The sequence below is a fragment of the Lachnellula hyalina genome (assembly GCF_007821495.1).
Source record: "Lachnellula hyalina strain CBS 185.66 chromosome Unknown contig00116, whole genome shotgun sequence".
Taxonomy (NCBI): domain Eukaryota; kingdom Fungi; phylum Ascomycota; class Leotiomycetes; order Helotiales; family Lachnaceae; genus Lachnellula; species Lachnellula hyalina.
Window position 1 is genome coordinate 27,281 of NW_022157230.1, and position 26,274 is coordinate 53,554.

General features: G+C 47.8%; 9 protein-coding genes across 9 annotated transcripts; 5 read left to right on the forward strand and 4 right to left on the reverse strand.

Moving 5' to 3' along the window:
• Positions 1 to 106: 106 nt before the first annotated feature.
• Positions 107 to 634, forward strand: bud20 (Zinc finger protein; the record flags this gene model as incomplete). Its single annotated transcript, XM_031149924.1, has 3 exons — positions 107 to 168; positions 232 to 411; positions 466 to 634. Coding segments are annotated over 3 exons (411 nt in total), but the record flags the coding sequence as incomplete, so codon positions are not given.
• A 91-nt stretch (positions 635 to 725) lies between these two features.
• Positions 726 to 1,540, reverse strand: DAM1 (DASH complex subunit; the record flags this gene model as incomplete). The annotated part of the gene is made up of 4 exons (XM_031149925.1): positions 726 to 927; positions 975 to 1,032; positions 1,079 to 1,130; positions 1,178 to 1,540. Coding segments are annotated over 4 exons (675 nt in total), but the record flags the coding sequence as incomplete, so codon positions are not given.
• A 536-nt stretch (positions 1,541 to 2,076) lies between these two features.
• SPAC3H8.02 (CRAL-TRIO domain-containing protein) lies at positions 2,077 to 4,051 on the forward strand (the record flags this gene model as incomplete). Its single annotated transcript, XM_031149926.1, has 4 exons — positions 2,077 to 3,252; positions 3,304 to 3,345; positions 3,403 to 3,502; positions 3,552 to 4,051. Coding segments are annotated over 4 exons (1,818 nt in total), but the record flags the coding sequence as incomplete, so codon positions are not given.
• A 260-nt stretch (positions 4,052 to 4,311) lies between these two features.
• Positions 4,312 to 5,095, reverse strand: HNT1 (Hit family protein; the record flags this gene model as incomplete). The annotated part of the gene is made up of 4 exons (XM_031149927.1): positions 4,312 to 4,434; positions 4,616 to 4,777; positions 4,912 to 4,994; positions 5,053 to 5,095. 4 exons carry the CDS (start codon positions 5,093 to 5,095, stop codon positions 4,312 to 4,314), a joined length of 411 nt encoding a protein of 136 aa, XP_031003622.1.
• Positions 5,096 to 6,222: 1,127 nt separating this feature from the next.
• Positions 6,223 to 6,960, forward strand: mog1 (putative ran guanine nucleotide release factor; the record flags this gene model as incomplete). Its single annotated transcript, XM_031149928.1, has 3 exons — positions 6,223 to 6,299; positions 6,357 to 6,614; positions 6,669 to 6,960. The coding sequence occupies 3 exons, from the start codon at positions 6,223 to 6,225 to the stop codon at positions 6,958 to 6,960; spliced, it is 627 nt and encodes a 208-aa protein (XP_031003613.1).
• A 536-nt stretch (positions 6,961 to 7,496) lies between these two features.
• LHYA1_G004979 (HMG box-containing protein) lies at positions 7,497 to 9,591 on the reverse strand (the record flags this gene model as incomplete). Its single annotated transcript, XM_031149929.1, has 2 exons — positions 7,497 to 8,664; positions 8,714 to 9,591. 2 exons carry the CDS (start codon positions 9,589 to 9,591, stop codon positions 7,497 to 7,499), a joined length of 2,046 nt encoding a protein of 681 aa, XP_031003614.1.
• Positions 9,592 to 10,316: 725 nt separating this feature from the next.
• LHYA1_G004980 (1,3-beta-glucanosyltransferase) lies at positions 10,317 to 12,094 on the reverse strand (the record flags this gene model as incomplete). Its single annotated transcript, XM_031149930.1, has 3 exons — positions 10,317 to 11,029; positions 11,098 to 11,920; positions 11,996 to 12,094. 3 exons carry the CDS (start codon positions 12,092 to 12,094, stop codon positions 10,317 to 10,319), a joined length of 1,635 nt encoding a protein of 544 aa, XP_031003604.1.
• Positions 12,095 to 15,218: 3,124 nt separating this feature from the next.
• Positions 15,219 to 21,136, forward strand: fksA (1,3-beta-glucan synthase component; the record flags this gene model as incomplete). The annotated part of the gene is made up of 3 exons (XM_031149931.1): positions 15,219 to 15,388; positions 15,442 to 20,760; positions 20,815 to 21,136. The coding sequence occupies 3 exons, from the start codon at positions 15,219 to 15,221 to the stop codon at positions 21,134 to 21,136; spliced, it is 5,811 nt and encodes a 1,936-aa protein (XP_031003609.1).
• Positions 21,137 to 22,591: 1,455 nt separating this feature from the next.
• lcb1 (Serine palmitoyltransferase) lies at positions 22,592 to 24,386 on the forward strand (the record flags this gene model as incomplete). The annotated part of the gene is made up of 5 exons (XM_031149932.1): positions 22,592 to 22,852; positions 22,904 to 23,004; positions 23,056 to 23,566; positions 23,616 to 24,107; positions 24,159 to 24,386. 5 exons carry the CDS (start codon positions 22,592 to 22,594, stop codon positions 24,384 to 24,386), a joined length of 1,593 nt encoding a protein of 530 aa, XP_031003606.1.
• Between the last annotated feature and the right edge of the window lie 1,888 nt (positions 24,387 to 26,274).

Consider the following 26,274-nt stretch of genomic DNA (forward strand, 5'->3'; position numbering starts at 1 on the left):
ACACACCCAGACCAGACCTACTCAAGTACGTACCTAGCATAGGTAGCCTTCCACAATCTGTAATTATTAAATCAGAGCCTCATTTGCAGCTGAACATTGTAAAGTTACACCTGTAGCCATGGGGATTCCCCAGAAAACCACCAGGACCAAGACGAGAAGACGTCTTAGGTAGATACCCCACGTTGCAGCCCCCCGCTATTGCGTGTTCTTGGGCTGATATCCGATTGCAAGGGACCTTGACCAAATTGCAGAAGACCTCAAGTCACCCAAGCATCTCCAAGAGCATAAGGGTATGAAAGCTGCCGAAGATCTCCCTGGTCTCGGACAATTCTACTGTATCGAATGCGCAAAATGGTTTGAGAGCGAGCACAGCATGGTCACCCACCGAAAAGGAAGCACACATAAGCGAAGGTAGAGAGGCACATACTCTAACTTTCATCATGGCAGCTAATTTTATTTCGACAGAGTGAAAGCGTTAAAAGAAGAGCCATATACACAAAAGGAAGCAGAAGCAGCTATTGGTCAACGGAGTCCGGACAATGGACCTCGACTGGCCGCGAAAGAAAACACTCGGGATATGGAGGTAGAGATGGAGAATTCGGGGCTGTTGGAGGAAGATGCTTCGGCGACTTGAGGTCCTCTACATGGATTACTTCACTAAAACATGATACACTGCTCTTTCAACCATCACAGGGTTCGTCGCTAGACATTATATTGGGGTATCACTATCTCACACTACGACCCTTTGCTGCTCTAGCAAGACCACTACCCCGAGTACCACGAAGCCCGCCGCGGGCAGCACCACCTCTCCCAGCAGGCGCCATCCCACCCCGACTACCCCCTATTCGCGAAGGAGCAGGAGTTGAGAATTTCGGTGTGGCTTTCGAGGATGTGGGTGGATTTTCGACAAATGATGTATCAGTCGTTCTGACGAGATTAGCATAGAAAATTACCACTGTGCTTAGATGACTTACAAGAAAGTAGTCTCCCCATCAATATCACCGTGAAATCTTTCCGAATTTGTTGATCTGCCTGTAAAAGGTCAGCTTTGTCGATATTTGCTGGCGCATGAACACACCTAATTGATCCTCTTGGTCCCTCGCTCTGCGAAACGATTCAGGAATTGGAGCCTGTAACATTCAGTAAATTTCTATTACGTTGTTCAGCTGTAAATTACCTCTGGAAAGTCCACACAAAATGCATTCATATTCAACCCGTACAAAAAACTGGCAAAGTTCTCACTGAACCTAGCCAAACTCTCATGCATCAACTGCATATGCATGAAATTGGCCTCCAAATCGGCCATTGAATCCGACAGCTCTGCAAAAGCAGGCTCAAATGCCTCCAAGGGTGCATCTGATGCTCCTGCTACACTTGACTTGCCAGATTCGCGTAGAGAGGAGCGGGAGGATGGGCGTAGAGGGGTTGTTGGGCGCGAAATGGGTCTGCGGGTGCCGGATGTTGAGCGCTTCACGCTGCTTTCGGCTTGGGGGGTTGTGGAGGAAGACATGAAGGAGAGTATGCGGCGATGATGGCAGGGCTGTATTCGTACTGTACGCAATCAATTGTTGATACCACGCGACGCGAGCCCAATCTCAGCCCCGCGATGCGCACGTGAGGAGATCAATACTACGTACGATTATGCAAACAAGCGTACAAAAGACGCACAAAACGATGACGATTTATGAAAGGTTCAAGAGACAGGCGCAAATCAGCTATAACTGGGTATAGAGGGTACGGAACGGTAAGTTCGGGAATTGATGGCTTGACAACAGTACAGTAACACAACAAAGAGCAAATCCTATTACGGTATCAAGACCAACCCCATGTATCAATGTCCTACGCATCTTAAAATACCCCTACCTACAGTACCTACAGTACAGTAGATTCCTTTTGCAGGATCAAATCTCACTCGCAGGGACTAGAGCTAAAAGCTTACCAAACCCCCACCGCGACTACCTATACTTCGACAACCCCAATTCTTGCCCTTTGTTGTCCATGACAAGATTAACGACAGTTCGCACTTTCAGTTCCCATATCAGTAACCAATACATCTTATTGCGTTCGATCGGAGCTGTTTCCCGAAACCACTCGACTGTACATCTTCACCATATTCAATCATCTTTCCATTCGTCTACAACCCTTCCCCACAACTCCGCCCACCGACAAATTCGATTATCACAACCCTTAAACTCACGTACTCCGTCTTGCGCAACAAACCGCAGCCTTTGCAATTTGCGAAAGCCGAGTCAACAAGGGTTTAAATCACCGAGAAACGCAGAGCGCATTACTCACCGATCAACATATACCCCTCCAAAGCCTTTGCGAAGCAGCACCGGTACTTGGGCTATAGCCATTATCGCTTCTATAGTAGCGACTCTCTACACCATCTCCTCGAGTGACGTTAAAAGTGCAACAAATTCGAAGCAACAGCAGCCGGTTTCAGAGGGCCTCAAGTTCTTATTGGAGTCAGAAGGATTCGAAAACTTCGATATGGCAGATGCATCTCTTCCAGGAAGAGTGAGCAACTTGACGCCGGAACAAGAGGATAAACTGAAGGAATTCTGGGTTGCAACTCTTCAAGTCTTCGGTGTGATGGATCAGAATGGGCAAGTGGATCCTGGCCCTATCAAAGCGAGATCCGATACAGCCTCGTTGAAGAAGCCCAAGAAGAAGAGATTTGGTATGTTGCGGAGGAACCATGACGGTGATGCGGACTCGATAGCTTCTACGGATTCGGGCTCAAAGACCCCCATAGTCCCAGCAGATGACGACAAGTACGGGCAGACGAAAGAGTTCCATGACGCGATAGCAAGTCTGTCTCCAGAGTCACTCCGAGCAGCATTCTGGAGCATGTTGAAGCATGACCACCCCGATGCGCTCCTGCTGCGGTTCTTGCGAGCTCGGAAGTGGGATGTGGAGAAGGCATTGGTTATGATGATTTCTACTATGCGATGGAGAGCATCAGACATACATGTTGATGACGATATTATGAAGAACGGCGAACTTGGATCGCTTGAAGCTGCGAATGGAGATGATCCGATCAAAAAGAAGTTAGGGGAAGACTTCTTGGCTCAGATGCGGTTAGGGAAGAGTTTCCTGCATGGGCTCGATAAAGGGGGGAGACCCATGTGCTTTATACGGGTTCGCCTACATAAACAAGGCGAACAGAGTGAGGAGAGTCTTGAGAAGTACACAGTTTTCACTATAGAAACCGCAAGGATGTTACTAGCACCTCCTGCCGATACTGCTGTAAGTCGTTTTAAGGTTGAGGTTTCGCTAAGATCCAGCTGACGATTGTAGTGTGTCGTTTTTGATATGACCGGATTTTCAATGGCCAACATGGTAATGATTTCCATTGGGTCTCGGAGAAAATTGCTCACACCTACTAACACCTACTAGGATTATGCCCCTGTCAAATTCATGATCAAGTGCTTTGAAGCAAACTATCCAGAAAGTTTAGGAGTAGTATTAGTCCACAAAGCTCCCTGGATTTTCCAAGGTCGGTTCTATTCCCTTCCAAGCTCCAATATACCCTCTAACCAACCCAGGCATCTGGAAAATCATCAAAGGCTGGCTAGACCCCGTAGTAGCCAGTAAAATCCAATTTACCAACAACAACCAAGAAATGGAAGAATTCGTTCCTAAGGAACACATAATCAAGGAGCTCGGTGGGGTTGAGGACTGGGCTTACACTTACATTGAGCCCGTACCAGGCGAGAACGACAAAATGAAGGATACGGCTACTCGCGACAAGCTTCTCCTCGAAAGAGAAGATGCCGTTAAAGCCTATGAAAAGGAAACGCTCGAGTGGATCCACGCGAAAGAAACAGATGCCACGAGTCTCAAGCAGAAAAGACATGATTTGGCGGCAACGCTGAGGGATGGCTATTGGATTTTGGATCCGTATGTGAGAGCGAGGTCGTACTATGATCGTTCGGGTTTGATTGGGCAGGGTGGAGTACCACACTTCTATCCCTCGAAAGTGACACCAGCCGCAGCTGCAAATGGGACTACATCGGTGGAGACTTCGGCGGCAGACTTGGACTAGATTCTAATGGGAATACAAAATAGAGGAGTGGTCTTTGTATTATATAATGCATAGATGATAACTTGCTGGCGTTAGGCAATGGTGGGTAGGCTGCATAACATTCATGGGAGACCTTGGCCAGATTTGTTGCATTGGAAAAAAGATTGTATACATCTTAATGAAGCAACCACATGGATTGTTCATTCGATTGCCCGCTCTCCATAAATAAACTTACCCTCGAATCATTTCATCTCATCATGCTAGTCTCAATCCCATCCCATTTACATCTTCGACTTAATATCCGCCAACAGCGCCTTCAATCCATCCATATCCGTCTTCTGCTGTGGCCACGCAATACCCAACCCCTCTTTCTCATTCGGTTTCGGAATCATATGGAAATGCACCTACAGCACGCACTTAATTTAGCCCGAATCAATCCAATCCAACTCCTTCCACATTAGTAAACCCTTTAACCCTGCCTGCCCTTCATTCCTTCTGGCCATGTATATATATATATATATATATGTTCTTGACTTTCCAACCCGCAAGCAAGGGAAAGAATGGGAAAAGGGAAGGGAAGCATACATGATCAACCTCCTGATGCGCAATCCGCCCATTATTCTGCAACACGTTGTAATCCTCGGCCCCCGTCGCGAGAACCAGCTTCTTAACCACGGGCAGGAGTTCCGCCAGGGAGTCGTCGGGAATATCGGTTAGTTTCGCGCCGTGGTGTTTGGGTATTACTAACTGCAATCAAAACAAGCTATTGTATCAGCATTTGCTCTCCTCTTGTTATGTTATGGTATGGGCTCGCTGCTGGGGCGGAATGGAAGGTGTGTGGGAGGAGGTGGATGTGGTGGAAAGGACAGGATGGGACGTACGGCATGGCCTTTTGAGAGAGGGTTGATGTCTAGAAATGCGAAGACTTTGTCGGACTCGAAGAGTTTGAATGAGGGGATGTCGCCTGGTGGAGTGTTAGTTGTGTTTGGGCTGGGGGGGAGGGGGCTGGAGATGGAGCTTACCTTTGACGATTTTGCAGAAGATGCAGGCTGCGGAGCTGGCCATGGTTGCGATTGGGGGGTTTGGGATATGGGGATGTGCTGTGGCGGCTTTATGGGAGATTGTTCTTGAAGTTGCGGGGGGAGCTTGAGGTTGGATGGCGGGGTCGGGAGGAAGCTCCAAGAAAGGGAGACAGATGCTGGACACGTGATGGAGTGTTATGTTCTTTTTCTTAAGGGTATTCTCGTGTTGCTTTTATCTAGAATATACTTGTAAAATTCATTTTTCTATGGTAAGTCTCTTAATGTTCCACCTCTGGTAGATAGTTGTTCGAGGGGGGTCTGAAGCCTGCAAAGCATTACATACACGCTCTAAAAAGAACTCAATCGATGCGAGCAGCCTATTATTAATATGTCTTCAAAGAGTAACAGGAGTCTAGGCCTTATGCTCCATATAATTTAATCACGAACAAAAAATCGCAGTAAGTAATTAAAAAGACGTGCCCGCGAGAGTGGAAAACTAATGTATTGAAGAAGTCTGGGGTATGTTCGGGGCGTTGGGGGAGGGTGGTATATAAAGTAAAATAAACACAAATTATCCTCGGAGTGGGACAAGCTATCTCAGAATTCATTTCTTGCCTTTTACCAGAGATGACCGTGGCTCATGCCCATAATACTCCATTCATCCAATCTTTGAAACCCAACTCTGCTTAGCAGAAAATCTCCTTTTTGCATTTTTTTTTATATTATTCTAGCTTCTGAATAGAAGTATACAATTTTTCTTTTGCCATTTTTTCAAGATTTATCAAGCGAGAGGGCAAAATAAGCGAGTCTTCAAACTCAACCCTATTTCTAAGGCCGAATACTCTATGTAGGTACACATAGTGAACTTTTGCTATCCACGAGGCTGAAACCTACAACCTCTTACACACAACAGGCCAATCATCATTTGAGGCAGACAGAGCTGGGCGATTGTTTCAAGTCACACCTTTTAAATTTCCAGCATCAGATAACTTTAGCGAGCTAGGCATCAAGACAGGACAGGAACATCAAGCCCGACTGCCTTGCACAGCAACAAACATCGAAAAGACCAGGAACATCTATCTCAATCCCTTTCCAGAATACCGTCCAAGCCTTACAGACCATACGAAATTCACAAAAGAGACATATCAGCTTGAGCAAGCCATCATCAAAATGTCAAGCTTCCGCAGCACGCCACTCTTTGGCGGGGCGCTTATCGTCGACCTCCCCTCAACCTTCGCCGACGTCAGGTATATATCCCCCCTCAAACCCGTGTCTAAAGCGTAATACTAACAAATCGCTGGCAGCACAATTCGTCAAGTCCCTGATCATCAAGAAGTTTACCTGGACAAAGATGGCTTCACAAGCATCATCTTCGACATCACCGAGCGCGTCGGCACCGCTGGAAGCGGGCCCGCCGTCGATGGCGCAGCGCTCACAACCCACCTAGAAGATATTGTCGATTCAGACGTCGATACCGTGAAAGTGTGGAACACTTCTAACACGCAGTTCTCCAAGCTCCCGTTCGTCCCCCTCTCCTCCCGCACTCCTATCCTGTTGAATAGGTATTTGTACGCGCAAGCGCAAGCAAGGCTAATAATCACGTGAAATATATACAGAGAAGGCATACCAGCCTACACGCTCATCGCGACGCAAACGCCGCCGCCGGCGCCAGACTCCAAGAGCCCTGATTTCACGGCTATTGTGTTGACGCTTATCCGGTTGGAGAGGGAGAGCACTGATGTCTTGATCACCATTAACGTGCCGCATATCAAGGGGGAGTATACGCAAGAGGAGGTTGATATGGAAATGGGGAAGCAGGGGAAGCTTATTGAGAGTTCGGTGGAGATTGCGGCGAGGATTTGGGAGACGTTTAAAATTAAGGATTGGGGTCTTTTTAATGAGGTTTAGGAAGGAATTGATGCCCATTGAAGAGGGAGGAAATGGGTCAAGTCGGAAGGTGGATCTAGTGGGAGGATAGAATTGGGAAGGTAAATGGAATGGATTGAATGGGTTGGAGATTACGACGATATGAATGAATACCTGTATGAGATTCGCCGTGAGCTTTACAACAGTCTCACCGATATGGACAGAGGCCTGGTCAGGATTGGTTTTTCATAGGTAGTTAGCAAGAATACCATGTTACAGCGGTACAATAAGTCATGATCTCTAAGGCTAGATACGATAAATACTGCAGTAATTTTCTGGGTTCACCAAGCTTCAAGGGGGTTCATCTACAGCCCTAAGACCGCAAATGAAGAGCTTCGGAGTTTCCAGAATCTTTTTATATTCCAGTATCTATGCTCCATTCTATTCCGACAAGTTTGGTGAGCTCTTAAGCTCTTATAAGCTGCCTAATCCACGTCGCGTTTTCCGCATACCTAAACATCCAAGGACTCATCAAATCCATAACCTGTCTAATCCACGTCTCACATACCCAAACATATTCAAGGACTCGTCAAATCCAAGAAATCCAACTTCCTTGCCACCACACCCACACCATCACTCTCAGGCGTCGTCTCCTTACTGCCAACCAACTCCTCTACACTAACACTAATACTGTCCTTCAACCTCGAAGCCTTAAACTCCTGATACTTCTTCCCCACCAACCCCATAATCTCCTTCTGCGGACTCCCTGGATTCGCCTCCCTCACAACCCTCATGTTCTCCTTCACAAAAGCCTGGTACTCATTACCCCCCACCTTCCCTACCCTCGGCACCGGCTTCGTCTGCACAAGTTTGCTCTTACAGACACCGCACTGATGTTTCGCCGGGTCAATACTCTTACTATGCCGCTTGAACTCCAGCCCGCAGTTCTCGCACTCCCAGACGTACTTGTAGTCGATGTTGTAGCTGTGTTTTGTCGTGACTTCTATGCCGCGGTGTTGGAAATGGTTTGATACTTTGGCGGCCCAGGCTTTGAATTCTTTGCCGTGGGGGTTTGTTTTCATATTTGAGATCATGAAGTTGGCGAGGTGGCAAAACTCGTGTGCTACGACGTTTAGGAGACGGTCCTCGTCGTCGATGACTTTCTCGGCCAGTTCGATGGCTGCGTGGTGGCGCTGGATTGGCATTGCGGGCTTGCCGTCTGGACGTAAGGTAGTGGAACGAATGGTCTCGCGTTTCCAGTTTGCGCGGCCGGCTGTGGTATTTAGCTTCTTGCTCCAGATTATCTTTATGCCACCTGTTGATGAGGCGAGTTTGGAGATCTGGCCGTCCGTGATTTTTTCGTCGAGTTCTGTGAGGAATGATTCGGCGAGAGCGTGCTTCTTTTCGGAAAATGCTTTCTTGGCGTCTTTTGCCTGGCGGTCTTGCTTCACTGGGCTCTTTTTTGTCGGGGAAAAGAGCAAAGGTCCATTGGAGAGACTGCCATTCTGATCTAGCTGTGGCTTCGGTTTCGGTTGTATCTTCTTCGGTGGGGAGTACTCGTCATTCCAATCATTGACAACATCCTGACTCCAGAAGTTGTCCATACTGGGCCGATGGGGGGTAGTTGGTATCCGTGTAATCTTTTTGGATGATACCAAGGTTCTCGCCTTGAGTTCAGGACTTCCAGGTGGAGTTACAAAGCGGGCTGTTTTCGATACCTTTCTGGGCTTATTCTCTGAAGGAGAACTACATGGAGATTAGCAAACATCTTGGTAAAGGATATGACCTGACTAACAAACGAAGAGTGAAAGAATCTTCGATGTCAGAACTAGGTTCCGGAATATTCTTCTTTGGCCGCGGGGCATCTTTTGCTGGTTTATTGTCGTTCGACTGACAATCTTTTAGGCTTCTCCCAAACAATGCGGTCTCCTCACTACTACCGAAATCCCTGGCAATCTTATCGAAAGCTTCATCTTTCATACTTAATTTCCTCATACCCAAGTCGAGCTCCTCGTCCTCCTTCTCTGGCTTCCTTCCCTTGACTAGACGCCTGGCAGATCGCGGCGGCTTTGGCGGTGGCGGCATCTCAATCTCTGATATCTCTTCCTCTAGAAATATAGAATCATTCACAATGAAATCCGATATATCATCATCATCATCCTCAGTTTCAAGATCGAACGTACGAATCTTCGACCGCGCTGGTTTTGACAAGATCTCACTATCGTTCTCTTCCTCCGACTCAAGATCAACAACTCGAGTCGGTTCAGCACGCCTTCTCTTCGGCGGCGTCCTGGTCTCTACCTTCTCCCTAGAGTCAGAACCCGTGACATGTTTCTTCTTTGACGCAGGCATGACTTCCTTTTCAACAGCCCGGCTCGTCTTAATCCCAATCCCAGCTCTTCCTTTCCGACCCTCAGACGCGGTGGCCGTGCTAGCAAGTGGTCGTAACAGCGGATTATCATCCCTCCTCTTCAACACCCTCTTCTTCTTCGCCGTCGTAACTTCCATCTCCTTCCCGTTACTCTTCCTCTTCCATTCTGCTTCCTTGTCATCCCGTGACGTTGTCGTCTCCCTCATTGTTGACATCCCGCCACTGCTAGCGCCATTCCCTTGTAACAATCCATCTAGATCCGGGAACTCGTCGTCGCTGTCTTCAATCACTAGCCTCGCCATGTCGATAATCCTGGAGTTACAGGTACCGATCGATATTACATGGGGAAGTCAAACGGAGGTTCGACGTTTTGGCATATGCGAGGCTTTGTTGGCTGGGTGATGAGAATGGGGGCATTTGTAAATAAGCGGGGACCCCTTTTTGATCGACATCGCAGTCCTCCCATGAGTAGAAAACAATTTAGAGAGGGTTGATGAGTGCTTTTAAAATTGTTACCGAGACTGTTGGCTAGTCTTAGATATTAGATATGGTATTATTGACACAAGTTAGCATGGAAGGTATCGAAGCCACCCGCCAACACCCCGTGGTCGATATACAGAGCAGCACGCACTCATTATTATAGTTTGATTCTTATTATTTCACGCGACATTCATTCGGCTTGCAATATTTGATCTAATTACAAGGTAAAGACCTCAATTCTTGGGAAGGCGAGATTACTGCATCGTACTTTGCATGTCACTTAGTGCCAATCTTTCTGTCCGAGACTGGTCACTTCGATTCGGACTGGACGAATGGTTATTCAAGTAATGCTTATAAATTCCACACTGCCATCATATACAATTATGGTAGCCCTCTATGGGATACCGCCGGACTGAACAAGAATAATGCCAGAAAAGGCAAACACCGAATAATGCATATCTACGAATTGACTGCTTCCACCTAAGCAGATATTTAAAGACGCCTTTAGAAAATGCAACGCATCGCAACATGAATATAGAATTGTATTTTACAACAATATCATGCCAGCACCTGCCAACCCGGTCACGAAAATGTACGCACCCAGCTGCAACAAAGTCATGTCAAGCCGAGGAATGACTACAGAGCCTGCTGCGCTCTTCTTGCTTGAAGATGATGAGGTGCTTGATGAGGTGCTTGAGGCGGCGGCGGCGGCGTCGGTTGGAATATTGGTAACAGTGCCAGTACCGGCAGTACCCGCTGCGCTCAGCATACTCTTGCAGGCCGTACTCTCGCTACTAGACTGAATGTTGGCGTTTCCGTTGAAATCACAAGCAGTGGAAGCTTGCTCTTGGTTAGAGTAATATTGGTTGAAGGCGAATGAGAGCTTCTGAGAAGCAGAGCACATAGAGTAGGCGCCATAGATACCAGTCGTAGCGTTAGGAGTGATACCATCGCAAGCGCTCGAATCCAGACCGCAGACAGTGCTGAACAAGGTGGAGGTCTCGTTGCCACTCAAGCCACTGTTGGCAACACAGCTAAGAGATGAAACCATACAGCTACAGACGTCTACATTGGCAATGGGAGGAAGAGCGCTGGCAGCTGCCCAAGAGCTGCCAGTTGCTGGACAAGCTTGGGCAACGGTGTTGGTAACAGTATAATCTGCAGAGGCAGTGGAGCTTGGAGTTGCAGATGCCAATTGCTTTGAGAGAGCAGTGAAATCTGGCAGCTTGCTAGCTGTAGTACCTGAGACGGAGACAAGCCCTGACACACATATTAGTCAAAAACCGTATGCTTGATTTCTCAGGACGATTGGGTCAAGGAAGTCTTACCGTAGTCATTAGCTTCTTGGAAATACATGTAAACAATGCCACCAGACCACACGTCGGTCATATTTTCACCGTAAATGGCCTGGACTTCTGTGAACTGACGTGGCTGGACGGTGTTGCATCCATACTCGGCGAAAAAGGCAGGAACTGAGTAGTTTGCAAATTCCAAAGTTCTCTGGTCGTATCCTGATTCCGTGTATGAAGAATCACCGCACCACGAGTAGATATTGTACCCCCAGAAATCGATAGCATCAGCCGAGTCACCGCAGTTGAAATAATGGGCAAGATTGGTACGAATGCTAGCATCATCATTGGTCGCGTACCCAACACCAATAGTTCGGTAGTCTTTGGTCTTGATATAAGCCTTCATGTCACGGACAGCGGCCTTTACGTAAGCGCTGGCATCGGTATTGTTGGCCTCGTTTGAAACCTCATTGCCGGCGAAGAAACCAAGGACGTTTGTGTAGTTCGCCATAGCATCCACAACTGCGGCATAATCGGCGAAGAGTTCCGTGTTCCATTCCGGAGAATTTCGGTTGATGGAAGACGATGGGTTCGAGAGATCTTGGAGAAGATAGATACCGTTCTCTTGCAAGAGGTTCATACAGAAGGAGTGGTCGAGAGAAGCATTGATGGCGTAAACACGAATGACATTTGTACCCAACTCAGTCAAGAGAGGAACATCTCGTGTACAGCCAGCTTCATCGGCGAGAGGATCTGTGAAGGTCCCGTCGGTCGATGTACTGCCATTCGAGCTGACATCCTGTTGATAAGCTACGCCTCGAATAAAGAACTCTGTACCGTTTTCGTAGAAGAAATGAGATCCCTAGATTTCCAAAGAAAATAAAAAATTAACAAGAAGTTCTCTTGGGAAGATTGTTGGTTTACAGGGGCGGCAGACCTTGATGACGATGGGGGGAAGATCTGCGATAACAGATGTAGCAAAAAGTGCCCCGCTGAGCGCAGCTGCAGTAACGGAAGCAATGCTGAATGTCTTCATGATAACGGATATGGAAGTGTATGGATATACTGTCGACGTGTTTGGAATGTGCAATCTTTTTCGGTAGGTGAGAATAATACCGTCTCAAGAGTCGCGCCTACCAAATAGAAGGGCCGCGAGTCAGCCGCGAGGAAGCAGCAAGCAAGAAGCAAGAAATGTGAACGAGCGTTTGTAGAAAAGAGTATATAAGAGTTGTTATTTGCAATGGCAAGAGTAAAGGAAGTAAGGATATTTCACAGCACAACAAGCAAGACCAGCAAGCAAAGGAAATTGGAATGTACGACAGAAAGTGGGAGTCGATCTCGAAGCATTGCGCGGCATGGCATGGCATGAAAGCCGTTTGGAATGTTTTGGGCGACGCCTACGAAACCATGTGGGTTGTCCACGCAAGTCTCAGAGAAGCTTATCGGCAGTGTTCCAGCGTTCACATGCCGACCCTAAGGATGTTTCATTGGTCTTCAATTCAATTGCTTCCACCTTGCTCGAGGATACAGGAACAGGCATGGGCAGCAGTTGTGATGCCATTCCCAATATCTCAGCTCAGCCGCACTGCAAGACATGACGGACAGCTGGACCATCTTGTCTTGTGAAGCGCGAGCAACTCAATTGATCCTTCGGCACGTGATGATATGGAACAAGAGTCCGAACAGAAGCCTCTCTAGAGAAGAGAAGCTTATGATGTACCTTACCTTTGACAAGCTTCTACAGTCAAGGTTCCGATCTCAACGTCCTTCTCTCCTGCCCTTATTTTTATTTCATCCAGCGTGGAAGGAAGCCTTATCACTGTGACGCGTCGTTTCTACAACGCGAGAAGGCCTCGAAGGACATCGAAATGCCCCTGAACAAGCCCGGAACAAATCAAACTTGCCACGAGTATGGGGTGAGGTTGACAAGACCTGGAGATGACCAGCACTACTCGAGACTCGAGTATCGTCGCCGTATTTCTTCAAGTGTCTCATACCGACGTAAATCAAACAGCGGGGGAGATGCGGCTCAGCTGCTTCAGGTTAAAAAAAGAAGAGTGAAGCTCAAAGCACTTTGAAACGGGCGAATCACCCGAGAACAAGCAAGCCTGCATGGTCATGATGAAGTGTTCACCGGGGGAAGAGCAACTGCTGTACTCTGTAGTACTTCTAATTATTATATTCCAGTGATCTGTAAGCATCACCAGCCCCTATTAATCATGCTCCAGAATCCAGAGTCCAAAGCGGCAAAACCCCTTTTTCAAGCATAACAAAAAAAAATGAAAAGGCGGGTCGGCGTCTCGGGTATTGGGTAAAACCGTTCCCTACCCTACCTACAGTACGGTGCTCGTTATGCGCGACAGATGCTCTTCCGCAAATCCCGAGATGTTTGGTGGGCTGAGGGCTGAGGCTGTCTCTTGATTCGTTGCCGGACTCTGCTCTGGTTAGCCGATGATACACAATGCCCCGCCCCATGAGTGTTAGGTAAATCTATTTTTGGTGCCATCGGACGAGAAGGGTTTAGACAGGTACGAGGATTTTGCTTTCTACGGTGGACTAGTTGATTGTGAATTTATGAGTCCAGCGGGAGGAAGGGTATGGGAAAGTACTTCTAAGATGCCAGTATTTTTGTCTGTCTATCATTTTGCCTCCGTCACGTCGTCCACTTCTCGTTGGTCTATAAGACTTCGCGCCACCCACGAAATAGGGGGAGCAGTGGCGGAGGGGCGGGGAGACCCTCGATTCGTATTGGACTGGGATGACAACGGTCGAGATACCGGTATAATATTGTTTTTTTACTTCGTATCCTCCAGAGTGCGAAGCTGCCGGCTTGGATTTATCAACATCTGATATTTAAAGGTAAGTAAGTCTATGGAGGTACGCCCAAAAGCCCGCTACAGGCTTGAGGAGAAGCTTCTAATGCAAAACAAACCAATCACCGACGAATTCTGCAGGAACATACTTCGGTACATACCGTGAACATAGTCAGGGAATTAGACAATACAATTGCCGATTGTATTCAAAGTCTACAACTGAGAAACTGAGGTTGATGTTGAGGAGCTAGAGTAGCTGTAGAGAAAGTTATTTACTTCGTACAAAGGATATCAGTTACGTTTTATGATGATATTACTCCGTAATTATTGGATGCTGGGCTGGAGAAGAGTGGCAAAGACAAAGGCAGATATACCCCTGCCCTACTCCGTCTACAGAATGCCCACAACCCGCCAGGCCCAGCCCCCGAGCACTTGAATGCCCTCTGGTACGCAATGCCCCTGAGTGAGAGCCCCCATATCAGCCAACCACAAGGTCCATGGGTGTCTATCCTGGCATGCTTTCTTGATTCTTTACGCACCGTTGCCGTAGACCATCCCTCATTGAGCCCTTCATTCCCCAGCACAGCCAAGTTCCATCCCCCCTAAACTAGATTTCAGTACGATCTACTCCACCCAGTCTCGCCAGTGCACCCAGTGGAAAAACGCCCCCCAATTCATCCTGTCCTAACTTTTCTCCCTCTTTCCATTTCATATCCCACCACCTATCTACACTATCTCATCCATCATCCGGACATCTACAGCAATCTGGACCTCGAAAGTAGTCCTGAGTGCTGGTCTTGTCCCTCGTTGCTGTTTGTGTATATGTGTGTTCAGACGCATTAATTCACTCGTTCTCTGTTACGTTGTTATTAGGAGTGACGCGAGGTGCTTCCCAATTTTCTAGGGCCGTTTCCATTGCAACCGGCAACAGCACGACAATCACCCAACCCAACTTCTGGATAACAAACCAACTCGTTCTTTCCATCTACGAATCGTCTTCACGATAAAGCTTCCTTCCTAATCTCTACGGAAAGAGCTCCCGTTCGTTAATCTTTGTCATACTTTCGGATTTGACGGTCGCACCTGGACCCAACATCAACGACATCAACCCAACACCTGTTTTTCCACCATCGTTCAGAGCCAGGCTCGACATCTTCCCCTGCAACGATAGCATATAGAATTTCATTGCTCTATTTCTGATGTGCACCTAATAGTGAGTCGCATTCCGCTCCCGGCTCTCTGCACCTGCTCTCTGCCTGCTTTTCCCACAACCATCACGCATCAACTTCTACCCTCCGCACAATTGCTAATTCAATCCAACAAGGTGGTACTTTTTAACACGCAATCATGTCGGGACAACCGCCAGCCCATTACGATGAAGGCTACGGCCAACATCAGCAGGGCAACACGGATTCCTACTATCAAGATGACCACGGACAAGCTTATTATGATGAACACGGTGCCTATGCAGACCAAGGACACCCCCACCAAGGTGGTGATGGATACTATGATGAATCGTGCGTGTTCCTACCACTCAATCAGTTAAATTACACGACTAACCATCAAGCAGCGGATACTACAATGCAGATGCCAGTAACCCTTACCAACACGAGGGTGGGTATTACGAAGGCCAGGAGGGTGGTGCCGCCCACGGTGGTCATTATCAAGACGAGTACTACAATGACGGCCAATATGACGAGCATGGAGCGCCTGCTGCAGGCCAGCAACAACAAGCCAAGCGCCGAGGCGATTCGGAAGAAGACTCCGAGACGTTCAGCGATTTCACCATGCGATCTGACATGGCTCGGGCCACGGACATGGATTACTACGGACGTGGCGATGAGCGGTACAACAGCTACAACGAGAGCCAGGCAGGTGGACGTGGATACAGACCTCCATCTTCTCAAGTCTCATATGGAGGGAACCGATCATCTGGAGCCTCTACTCCAAACTATGGAATGGACTACAACAACGTGCTCCCAGCCGGTCAACGCTCTCGAGAGCCCTACCCAGCCTGGACCTCGGATGCCCAGATCCCTTTGTCGAAAGAGGAAGTTGAGGACATCTTTTTGGATCTTACAGCAAAGTTTGGTTTCCAGCGTGATAGCATGCGTAACATGTATGATCATTTGATGACACTGCTCGACTCCCGTGCCTCCCGCATGACACCCAATCAAGCACTCCTTTCCCTCCATGCCGATTACATTGGAGGTGACAATGCGAACTACCGAAAATGGTATTTCGCTGCCCATCTTGACCTCGATGATGCGGTAGGATTTGCCAACATGAAACTCGGCAAGGGTAGTCGTCGAACTCGTAAAGCTCGACGAGCTGCCAAGAAGAAGGCAGACGTAGATCCAAAGGATGAAGCACAAACTCTTGAGCAGCTAGAAGGCGACAACAGTCTTGAAGCGGCTGAATACCGATGGAAAACTCGGATGAACCGGATGTCACAGCACGACCGGACCCGCCAGATTGCCCTTTACCTCCTCTGTTGGGGTGAAGCCAACCAGGTCCGCTTCATGCCCGAGTGTCTCTGCTTCATTTTCAAGTGTGCAGATGATTACCTCAACTCCCCAGCCTGCCAGAACTTGGTCGAGCCTGTGGACGAGTCCACATACTTGAACGATGTCATCACTCCTCTGTACCAATACTGCCGAGACCAAGGTTACGAGATTGATGAAGGCAAGTACGTTCGCCGCGAGAGAGATCATAATAAGATCATCGGCTACGACGATTGTAATCAGCTCTTCTGGTACCCCGAGGGCATCGAACTCATCGTCATGGAAGACAAGTCTCGCATAGTTGATCTTCCACCAGCGGAACGTTACATGAAGCTGAAGGAGGTTAACTGGAACAAGGTGTTCTTCAAGACCTACCGCGAAACTCGATCCTGGGGCCACATGTTGATTAACTTTAACCGCATCTGGGTCATCCATATCACTTTCTTCTGGTTCTTCACCGCCAAGAACTCGCCCACTCTTTTGGTCAAACACTACGAACAAGAGAGAAATAATTCTGCTCCTGGTTCTGCTCAATGGTCCGTCGTTGCCTTAGGTGGCGGCGTCGCAACTCTAATCATGATCATGGCCACAATCGCCGAATGGATGTATGTACCTCGCAACTGGGCTGGTGCTCAACATCTCACGAAGAGACTGTTTTTCCTCCTCGGTGTCATGGCTCTCAACGTCGCTCCTAGTGTCTACATCTTCATCGTCCCAGACACGCAAAAGACGAAGTTGGCCTTGACCCTGGGTATTGTGCAGTTCATCATTGCCGTGATTACGTTTTTCTTCTTCGCTGTCATGCCGATTGGTGGCTTGTTCGGAAGTTACCTGACGAAGAACTCGAGACAATATGTCGCTAGTCAAACCTTCACAGCCAGTTTTCCCCGCCTCAAAGGTAACGATATGTGGATGTCGTATGGTCTTTGGGTTTGCGTTTTCGCTGCCAAGCTGGGAGAATCGTATGTCTTCTTGACGTTGTCTTTCCGTGATCCGATTCGATATCTGTCGACGATGAAGATTTCGACCTGCCAAGGAGACAAGATTCTCTTGAAATACCTTTGCCCGTATCAGCCGAAGATTTTGTTAGGTTTGATGTTCATCACGGATCTGTGTCTGTTCTTCCTCGACACCTTCTTGTGGTACATTATCCTGAACACTGTCTATTCCGTCGCTCGATCCTTCTACCTTGGTGTTTCTATCTGGACACCGTGGAGAAACATCTTCTCTCGTCTGCCAAAGCGTATCTACTCCAAGGTCCTTGCCACCACCGACATGGAGATCAAGTACAAGCCAAAGGTGCTTATCTCCCAGATATGGAACGCCATTGTCATCTCCATGTACCGTGAGCATTTACTTGCCATTGATCACGTTCAGAAGCTTCTTTACCACCAGGTTCCTTCTGAGCAGGAGGGAAAGCGAACTTTGAGAGCGCCAACGTTCTTTGTATCTCAGGAAGATCACTCCTTCAAGACAGAATTCTTCCCAAGTCAAAGTGAGGCAGAGCGTCGCATATCGTTCTTCGCCCAGTCCCTTTCAACGCCAATTCCAGAGCCCCTTCCTGTTGACAACATGCCCACCTTTACTGTCATGATTCCTCACTACAGCGAAAAGATTCTTCTTTCACTTCGTGAGATCATCCGTGAAGACGAGCCGTACTCACGTGTCACTCTTCTTGAGTACCTGAAACAGCTTCATCCCCACGAATGGGATTGCTTTGTGAAAGACACCAAAATTCTTGCCGACGAAACTTCCCAATTCAACGGGGATTACGAGAAGGGCGAGAAGGATACTGCCAAGAGCAAGATTGATGACCTTCCCTTTTACTGCATCGGTTTTAAGTCTGCCGCTCCCGAGTACACTCTCCGTACCCGTATCTGGGCATCTCTCCGCTCCCAAACTCTCTACCGCACGATCTCTGGTTTCATGAATTACAGCCGAGCTATCAAGCTTCTGTACCGTGTAGAGAACCCCGAGGTCGTCCAAATGTTTGGTGGCAACTCTGACAAGCTCGAACGTGAGCTCGAACGTATGGCACGTCGAAAGTTCAAACTTGTCGTTTCCATGCAACGTTATGCCAAGTTCAAGAAAGAGGAGATGGAGAACACCGAATTCTTGCTCCGTGCTTACCCCGATCTTCAAATTGCTTACCTGGATGAAGAAGCCCCACTGGTCGAAGGAGAAGAGCCACGTCTGTATTCAGCTCTGATTGACGGTCATTCCGAGATCATGGAGAACGGCATGCGTCGACCAAAATTCCGTGTCCAGCTGTCTGGTAACCCAATTCTTGGTGACGGAAAGTCCGACAACCAGAACCATGCAATCATCTTTTACCGCGGAGAATACATCCAACTCATCGATGCCAACCAAGACAACTACCTCGAAGAATGTCTCAAGATTCGATCCGTTCTAGCCGAGTTTGAGGAAATGACTACCGACAATGTTTCGCCTTACACTCCTGGTGTTGACAACCCAAAGACCAACCCCGTAGCTATTCTTGGAGCTCGTGAATACATTTTCTCTGAGAACATTGGTATCCTTGGTGATGTCGCCGCTGGAAAGGAACAAACATTCGGTACTCTCTTCGCTCGTACACTCGCGTCAATCGGTGGCAAGCTGCATTATGGTCATCCTGATTTCCTCAATGGTATTTTCATGACTACCCGTGGTGGTGTTTCCAAAGCTCAGAAGGGTCTCCATTTGAACGAGGATATTTACGCTGGTATGACTGCTCTTCTCCGTGGTGGTCGTATAAAGCATTGCGAATACTACCAATGTGGTAAGGGTCGTGATCTTGGCTTTGGGTCCATCTTGAACTTCACAACTAAGATTGGAACTGGTATGGGTGAACAAATGCTCTCTCGCGAGTACTACTACCTTGGTACTCAGCTTCCTCTGGATCGTTTCCTGTCTTTCTACTACGCACATCCCGGTTTCCATCTGAACAACATGTTCATCATGTTTTCGGTGCAGATGTTCATGATATGCTTGATCAACCTTGGAGCCCTCCGCAACCAGACGATTCTCTGTAAATACAACGTCAATGTACCCATCACGGATCCCCTGTTCCCTACTGGTTGCGCCAATCTCACTCCTATTCTCAATTGGGTTTATCGTTGCATTATCTCCATTTTCATCGTCTTCTTTATTTCTTTCTTGCCCCTCGTGGTACAAGAATTGACGGAGCGTGGATTCTGGCGTGCAGCTACCCGTCTTGGCAAGCAGTTCTGCTCTCTCTCGCCATTCTTTGAGGTGTTTGTGTGTCAAATTTACGCCAACGCTGTTCAAATGGATTTGTCCTTCGGAGGTGCCAGATATATCGGCACAGGTCGTGGTTTTGCTACTGCTCGTATCCCATTCGGTATTCTCTACTCACGATTTGCCGGTCCTGCCATTTACATGGGTGCCCGTGCCGTGATGATGCTTCTGTTTGCTACCATTACTGTTTGGCAGCCAGCCTTGATTTACTTCTGGGTCACCATGTGCGCTATGTGCACATCCCCTTTCCTCTACAATCCCCACCAGTTTGCATGGAACGATTTCTTCATCGATTACCGCGACTTCTTGAGATGGTTGTCCCGAGGAAACTCACGATCCCACGCCTCATCTTGGATTGCTTTCTGCCGTCTCTCTCGTACTAGGATCACAGGTTATAAGCGTAAAATCTTGGGTGACCCGTCCTCCAAGATGTCTGGTGACGTGCCGCGAGCATCGTTTATCAACTTGTTCTTCGGCGAGATCATCGCACCGTTACTGATGGTTGCGGTGACATTGATTCCATATCTGTTCATAAACTCCCAGGTCGGTGTCACCCAAGAACTCAACCCCGACGCAACTATTGAACCAACGAACGCTTTGGTTCGCGTCGGTATTGTGGCCCTGGCTCCGGTCGCTATCAATGCAGGTGTATTAGGGGCAATGTTTGGTATGGCTTGTTGCATGGGTCCAGTTCTCAGCATGTGCTGCAAAAAATTTGGATCGGTTCTTGCTGCTATTGCTCACTGTATCGCTGTCATTATGACCCTAGTTTTTTTCGAAGTGATGTTTTTCTTGGAAGGCTTTGTCTTCTCGAAGACTTTACTAGGAATGATTTGCGCTATCGCCATTCAGAGATTCGTCTACAAGCTCATCATTTCGCTTGCCTTGACCAGAGAAATGAAGACCGACACCTCGAATATCGCCTTTTGGACTGGTAAATGGTACTCCATGGGATGGCACTCTGTGTCCCAACCGGCACGAGAATTCCTTTGCAAGATCACAGAACTCGGAATGTTCGCTGGTGACTTCGTACTTGGCCATGTCATCCTTTTCGCAATGTTGCCAATCATCTTGATTCCTCAAATCGACAAGGCTCACTCTGTGATGCTCTTTTGGCTCCGTCCCAGGTATGTAGATGCGATATATGAAACGTTGTAGCTCACACTGACTCATTTATTTAGCCGGCAAATCCGCCCACCCATTTACTCAATGAAGCAATCAAAGCTACGAAAGAGACGTGTCTGGAGATACGCCATCCTGTACTTCGTTATTTTCATCGTCTTCCTTGCATTGGTTGTGGGCCCCATTGTTGCTGGCAAGAGTTTGCTCACGGATAGCTTGACCAGCAACATTCCCATGAATCTCTACCAGCCATCCCTCAAGCACAACGATACACGCAACCGAACCGAGACGGGGACTGGAGCCAAGAGCGGTGCCGGCACCTCCGCCACGAAGACAGCAGGCACAGGCTTTGGCTCAACTGCCAGAGTTAAGCTGTATTGAGGTGGATCCGAGTAAAATAGCTGTATTGGCTGTATGATAGATGGAATGGGGGTGGTACATTACAATGAAATTTTGGTTTGATGGGGTGCTCATGGGTGTCGTTAAGTAATAGTCCTCGGTGTTTGCATGGTACACGGCTTAGACAACTGTTTTTCCCTTTTTCCTTTTCCTACAACCGCTCTTGTAACGAACTACATATCTGCTCTAGTTGCATGACGAAGCCACGGCTGTATTGTGTGATACAGCACGATCATAATACAAGATTTCACACATGAACAAGATACACAGATGGCCCCAAGTAAAATAGATGATCTACTGAGTTCTCCTGTGATGTACTAATCGGTGGTCCTCCAGAGCATTCCTCACACTCAATGCCTGGAGGTTGAAAGTGGAAGAAGGCAGGCAGAAGCCACCGAATATCCCCTTATGCTAGGCATGGAAACTAGTACTCGCCATCATCCACTCCCTCACTTAAAATGCTCTACTCCGCCTGACACATTATGAACGGGTATTGAGATCCAAATCGATATCTACCTCGAGATGAATTAGGCTGAGTAATTTAAGGTCTGGCAAATCTTGATGTGAACGCCTCGGGCAATCAGACCCAGGTGATATTAGTATCTCTTTGAGCCTTCCACCCTGACCTAGTAACTCTCAAAATCCGGATAGCGCTAGCAGTATAGCGAAATTCCGCATATCTATGGTAATAAATGACTATTATAATATTTTACGTCTAATTAACTTTTAGTTTTTTAGTCAAAATCTAACAGCTTGTTCGGAATCCTAACAATTTAAAAACTGCAAGGACTTTTCCTAAGCTAGCTAAAAGAAGTTCCTACAGTTATAATTCCCTAGTAAGGCTTCTGAGAGCCTCTATATCACATAATTCTCCTGCTAAACTGCTAGCGCTGCGCGGACTATGTAAATCACTGTAGGAGTTAATCTCATGTTACTAGCCATTGCAATTTTAGACGCGGAATCTTCACTCGAAATCAGATATTTACGGATGCCTAATTTAAGCATTTCAGCAGGTTGATAATGTGAATTGTATCGATAAACTACTATAATGTTTTACGGCCTTGTCCATAAGTCGTTGTTACTTGAAGTCTGAAGACGCCTCCGGCCTCCCTTGTGGTGGATAGAAAAAGCGGAACCTAGTTGCCCCAATTTGTAATGTGCCAGGCGTCGTGGGACATTAGAAGTCAAAGATAGTGGGCATAGGCCTTTCTATAGATAAGGCCGTCAAACCCTGTAGGAGTTAACAAGAATTTCAAGCAGAAATCGTGTTAGAAGAGTGATTAATAAATGGAAATGAGTATGATTTAAAGCAACTCGGCGAACTCATCGCGAACACCGACGCGAAATGAGCATAGTCATCCTTTATTTTAAACTCCGACAGACAATCGAGGAAGCCAACAACCTCACTCACTCCTTTGGTCCCCTCCCTTTCATAATATGTCCTTCTTCTCCGCGCCCATCGAGAAAATGGATTTGCAGGATGCTCAAAAGCTCATGGAGCGCTCCATGCACGAGATTACCAATAGCTTCCAGAAAGTGCCGGGCTCTGCAATGCTCATCCGGTACATCCAATCCAGTTACCAAGACGACCCCGTCCGTTCCGCCATTGAGTTGATTCTGGTCATCTTCTTCGTGCGCTATTTGCTCTCGCCATCGTATGCGACTCACAGTAACAATTTTGTGACCTTGTCTGAGGAGGTGAGTCCTCCTTTCGCGCAAGAGGGTAAGGGGAAATTAACAGGGGAATAGGAGATTGACGACCTCGTGGATGAGTGGACTCCTGAGCCTCTGGTTGCGCCGCAGACTCCGTTTGAGGAAGCTGATGCAGAGAGACTTCCTGTTATTGTCGGGTGCGTACTGTGCAAACCGGCATTAGGGATAATGAGCTGATAATCGTACAGTCCGACAGGTCCGAAGACCAAGCTATCAAACGGCCGGACCGTGACGAACCTCGCATCCTACAATTTCTACAACTTCGTCGGTAACGAGCAGGTCAAGGAGAAGGCTATCCAGACCCTCCGCACATACGGTGTAGGACCTTGCGGTCCTCCTCAGTTCTACGGCACGCAGGATGTACACATGAAAACGGAGGCAGACATTGCTTCTTGTCTAGGCACCGAGGGCTGCATTGTATACGCTCAGGCTTTCTCTACGATCTCCAGTGTTATCCCGGCATTCTGCAAGAGGGGTGATGTGATTGTTGCGGATCGTGCGGTCAACTATGCTATAAGAAAGGGCTTGCAGATTTGCCGGAGCACGATCAGGTATTATGAGCATAATGATATGGAGGATTTGGAAAGGGTGCTGCAGAAGGTAGTCAAGGAGCAGGCGAAGAAGCCGTTGACGAGACGGTTTATTGTCACTGAGGGGCTGTCGGAGACGGTAGGGGATGGTGTCAATCTGCCTAAGCTGGTAAGATACTTGCGGATTCTGCTAGAGGGGTTTCTCTAACAGGTTACAGGTTGAGTTGAAGCTTCGATATAAGTTCCGTCTCATGCTCGACGAGACATGGTCCTTCGGTGTCCTGGGTAGAACAGGTCGTGGCCTCACCGAGGCCCAAAACGTGGATGCTTCCCAAGTCGATATGCTGATCGGTTCACTTGCTGGACCTCTCTGCGCTGGTGGCGGTTTCTGCGCTGGTACCAACGATATTGTCGAGCACCAGCGTATCACAGCTGCTTCCTACACCTACTCGGCCGCTCTACCTGCTATGCTTGCTACTACAGCAAGCGAGACCCTGAACATGCTACAGTCAAACCCTGAAGTTCTGGTACAATGCCGAGAGAACATCAAGACTATGCGAGCACAGCTTGATCCTCGTAGTGACTGGGTTCATTGCACAAGCGCACTTGAGAATCCTGTCATGCTACTTGTTCTGAAAGCAGACGTCATTAATTCCAGACGATTGAGTATCGGAGAGCAAGAGCGAGTATTGCAGGAATGCGTTGACGAAGTAAGTTACCCTTTCATGCACTCTTTTCGACTATTGCTAATATGTCAAAAGACACTTGCAAACGGTGTCCTCATCACCCGCTTGAAGAGTATGCCTGTTGCCCCGGGGGCGAACGGCAAAGACGAGCAGTGGAAGCTGCAGCCAGCGCTCAAAATATGCATCACGACCGGTCTCTCGAAGAAGGAGATTGAGAAGGCAGGCATTACTATTAGACATGCTATCACGAAAGTTTTGACGAGAAAGACGAGTAGTAAGTTGGCACTGCCGGCTGGTTCTTGATTGTACTATTTTATTTAGATGAGGCGTTTGAAAACTGGGTAGGTGGCAAGCGATTAATGTGTAATTCTGTATAAATGATATGATAGCTTTGCAAGCAATGACTTGATCCATTTCTCTCTCCAGATATACGTTTCTGGTTTTTGCGTGCCGTAAGCCCATTACTGATGAGGAGGAAAGAGGTCTTTTGGGGAAAAGAGCCAAGTTGGATACGGAACAAGCGCAAAGAATTGAGCCATGCATTCTAGCAAAGGCCGAACATTCAAATAATGAATAGATGATTAAGGGGTACGTTAGATGAAGCACCAGCCACAAGTTCCCGAATGGAGACGTAGTTGATTGACAGTTAAAGTCCTCAAAGTATTACTTACGGCTGTAATGAAGTACTGCAAAAACTCGAAGACAGGGAGTGCTTAGTATTCGGATTCTTCGACTTTTCATGGTCCAGCATCTTGCATTTAGGCACAGCTGCTGAGCTTGGGTTTTTGAATTCCCTAATCTGCGCCATGCTCACGTTCTGCGAATTCAGTCCTCCAATAGGTAGTTCTTCAGGATTTGGCAATGGAAGTTTCTCACATCCTGCGACCAGGTGGAACGATAACGATGTCTGGACTTTTCGGAAGTGTAGATCAGGACCCTCCTTTGGGGCTCAAGACCCAAGAGAGATTTGAGTAGAGTACTGATACTTGTAGAACAGAGATTGCAAGTCGTCGGTGGGATGCTCGGAAGATGAAGTGAGTGAGGTATTTGGAGCGCAATGAGAGAGCTAAGGTAGTTCAGCTTCATCTGGTAGCGGGGTGCTTTTATGAGATACGAGTGGAACGCGCTCTTCCCGTTCGTCCCGTGCCATGTAATCCCCGGGGCCAGGCCAGGCCAGGCCAGGGCTAGGAAGTTATAAGATACAATCCAAGCTGTAATGGCATCTCGGATCCTAGGGGGAGGCTACTTATTCTCGAGGTATGTTCAGCATTACTGACGGTGAATTATCGTGATGATTTCATCTCGGAAGTGAAGAGCTGTAGATTGTAATGAGTGAGGGATTGGGTTGTACGGAGTAGGAGACTAATTACATCAAGATACGGCTATAAAAACACTAGATGGGCTCATATGATTACATCACATAGGTAGCGTCCACGCGTCTCCTAGTGGTACCCCTAGACTCCTAGAGAAATGGCGTCGGTGACAACGGTTTTCCGATAATGAATTTACAATACTATTATTTGAGTCCACTTGGCTTATTGGTGAATGCGTTGTAGGAGACGTGATAATGTAGTCAGGAACCCTCTACTACTTGTATAATAATTTCAGGAACAGGTTAGCTCAGGTACTATATTGTAGACCTCACCTCATATGTACGAAGTCGAGACGAATCCATAAGACGGAGACTTTAATTAAGGTCAGCCACGCGTCTAGTCTAGCCATCACTTCCGATGAAATGATGCTTGGCTGGACCAATGGTAGAGGATCAAGGACACTATTGAAATATACTCAATTTGACCAAGGATGGTAGTAGAACAACACCATCGTGACTATTCTCCCTTGAGGACCGAGGCAAGCAAGCAGCCAACAGTTATGACTTCACTTCAAGTCTACCTACGTCCCTACATACGTGGGTATCAGGCCAGGGATAGTAGAAACTATACAGATCTTATCCCTTGCTTCATTCCATTGTGGTACAGTACTGAACAGTGCGTACCCGGAGTACAAGACTGCAATCAATTCACCGCGTGGCAGTATGGCATGCATATACGGAGCTACGTCTGTCTGGACCGTGGCCGTAGCTGAATGTGATCATATGAGCCCCGTCGCCGCCTCGAAATCTTCTTCTTCCACTCTCCACCAAGAACTTTTCTTCCACTCTCCACCAAGATCCTTCCTCCCCCCCCCTCCC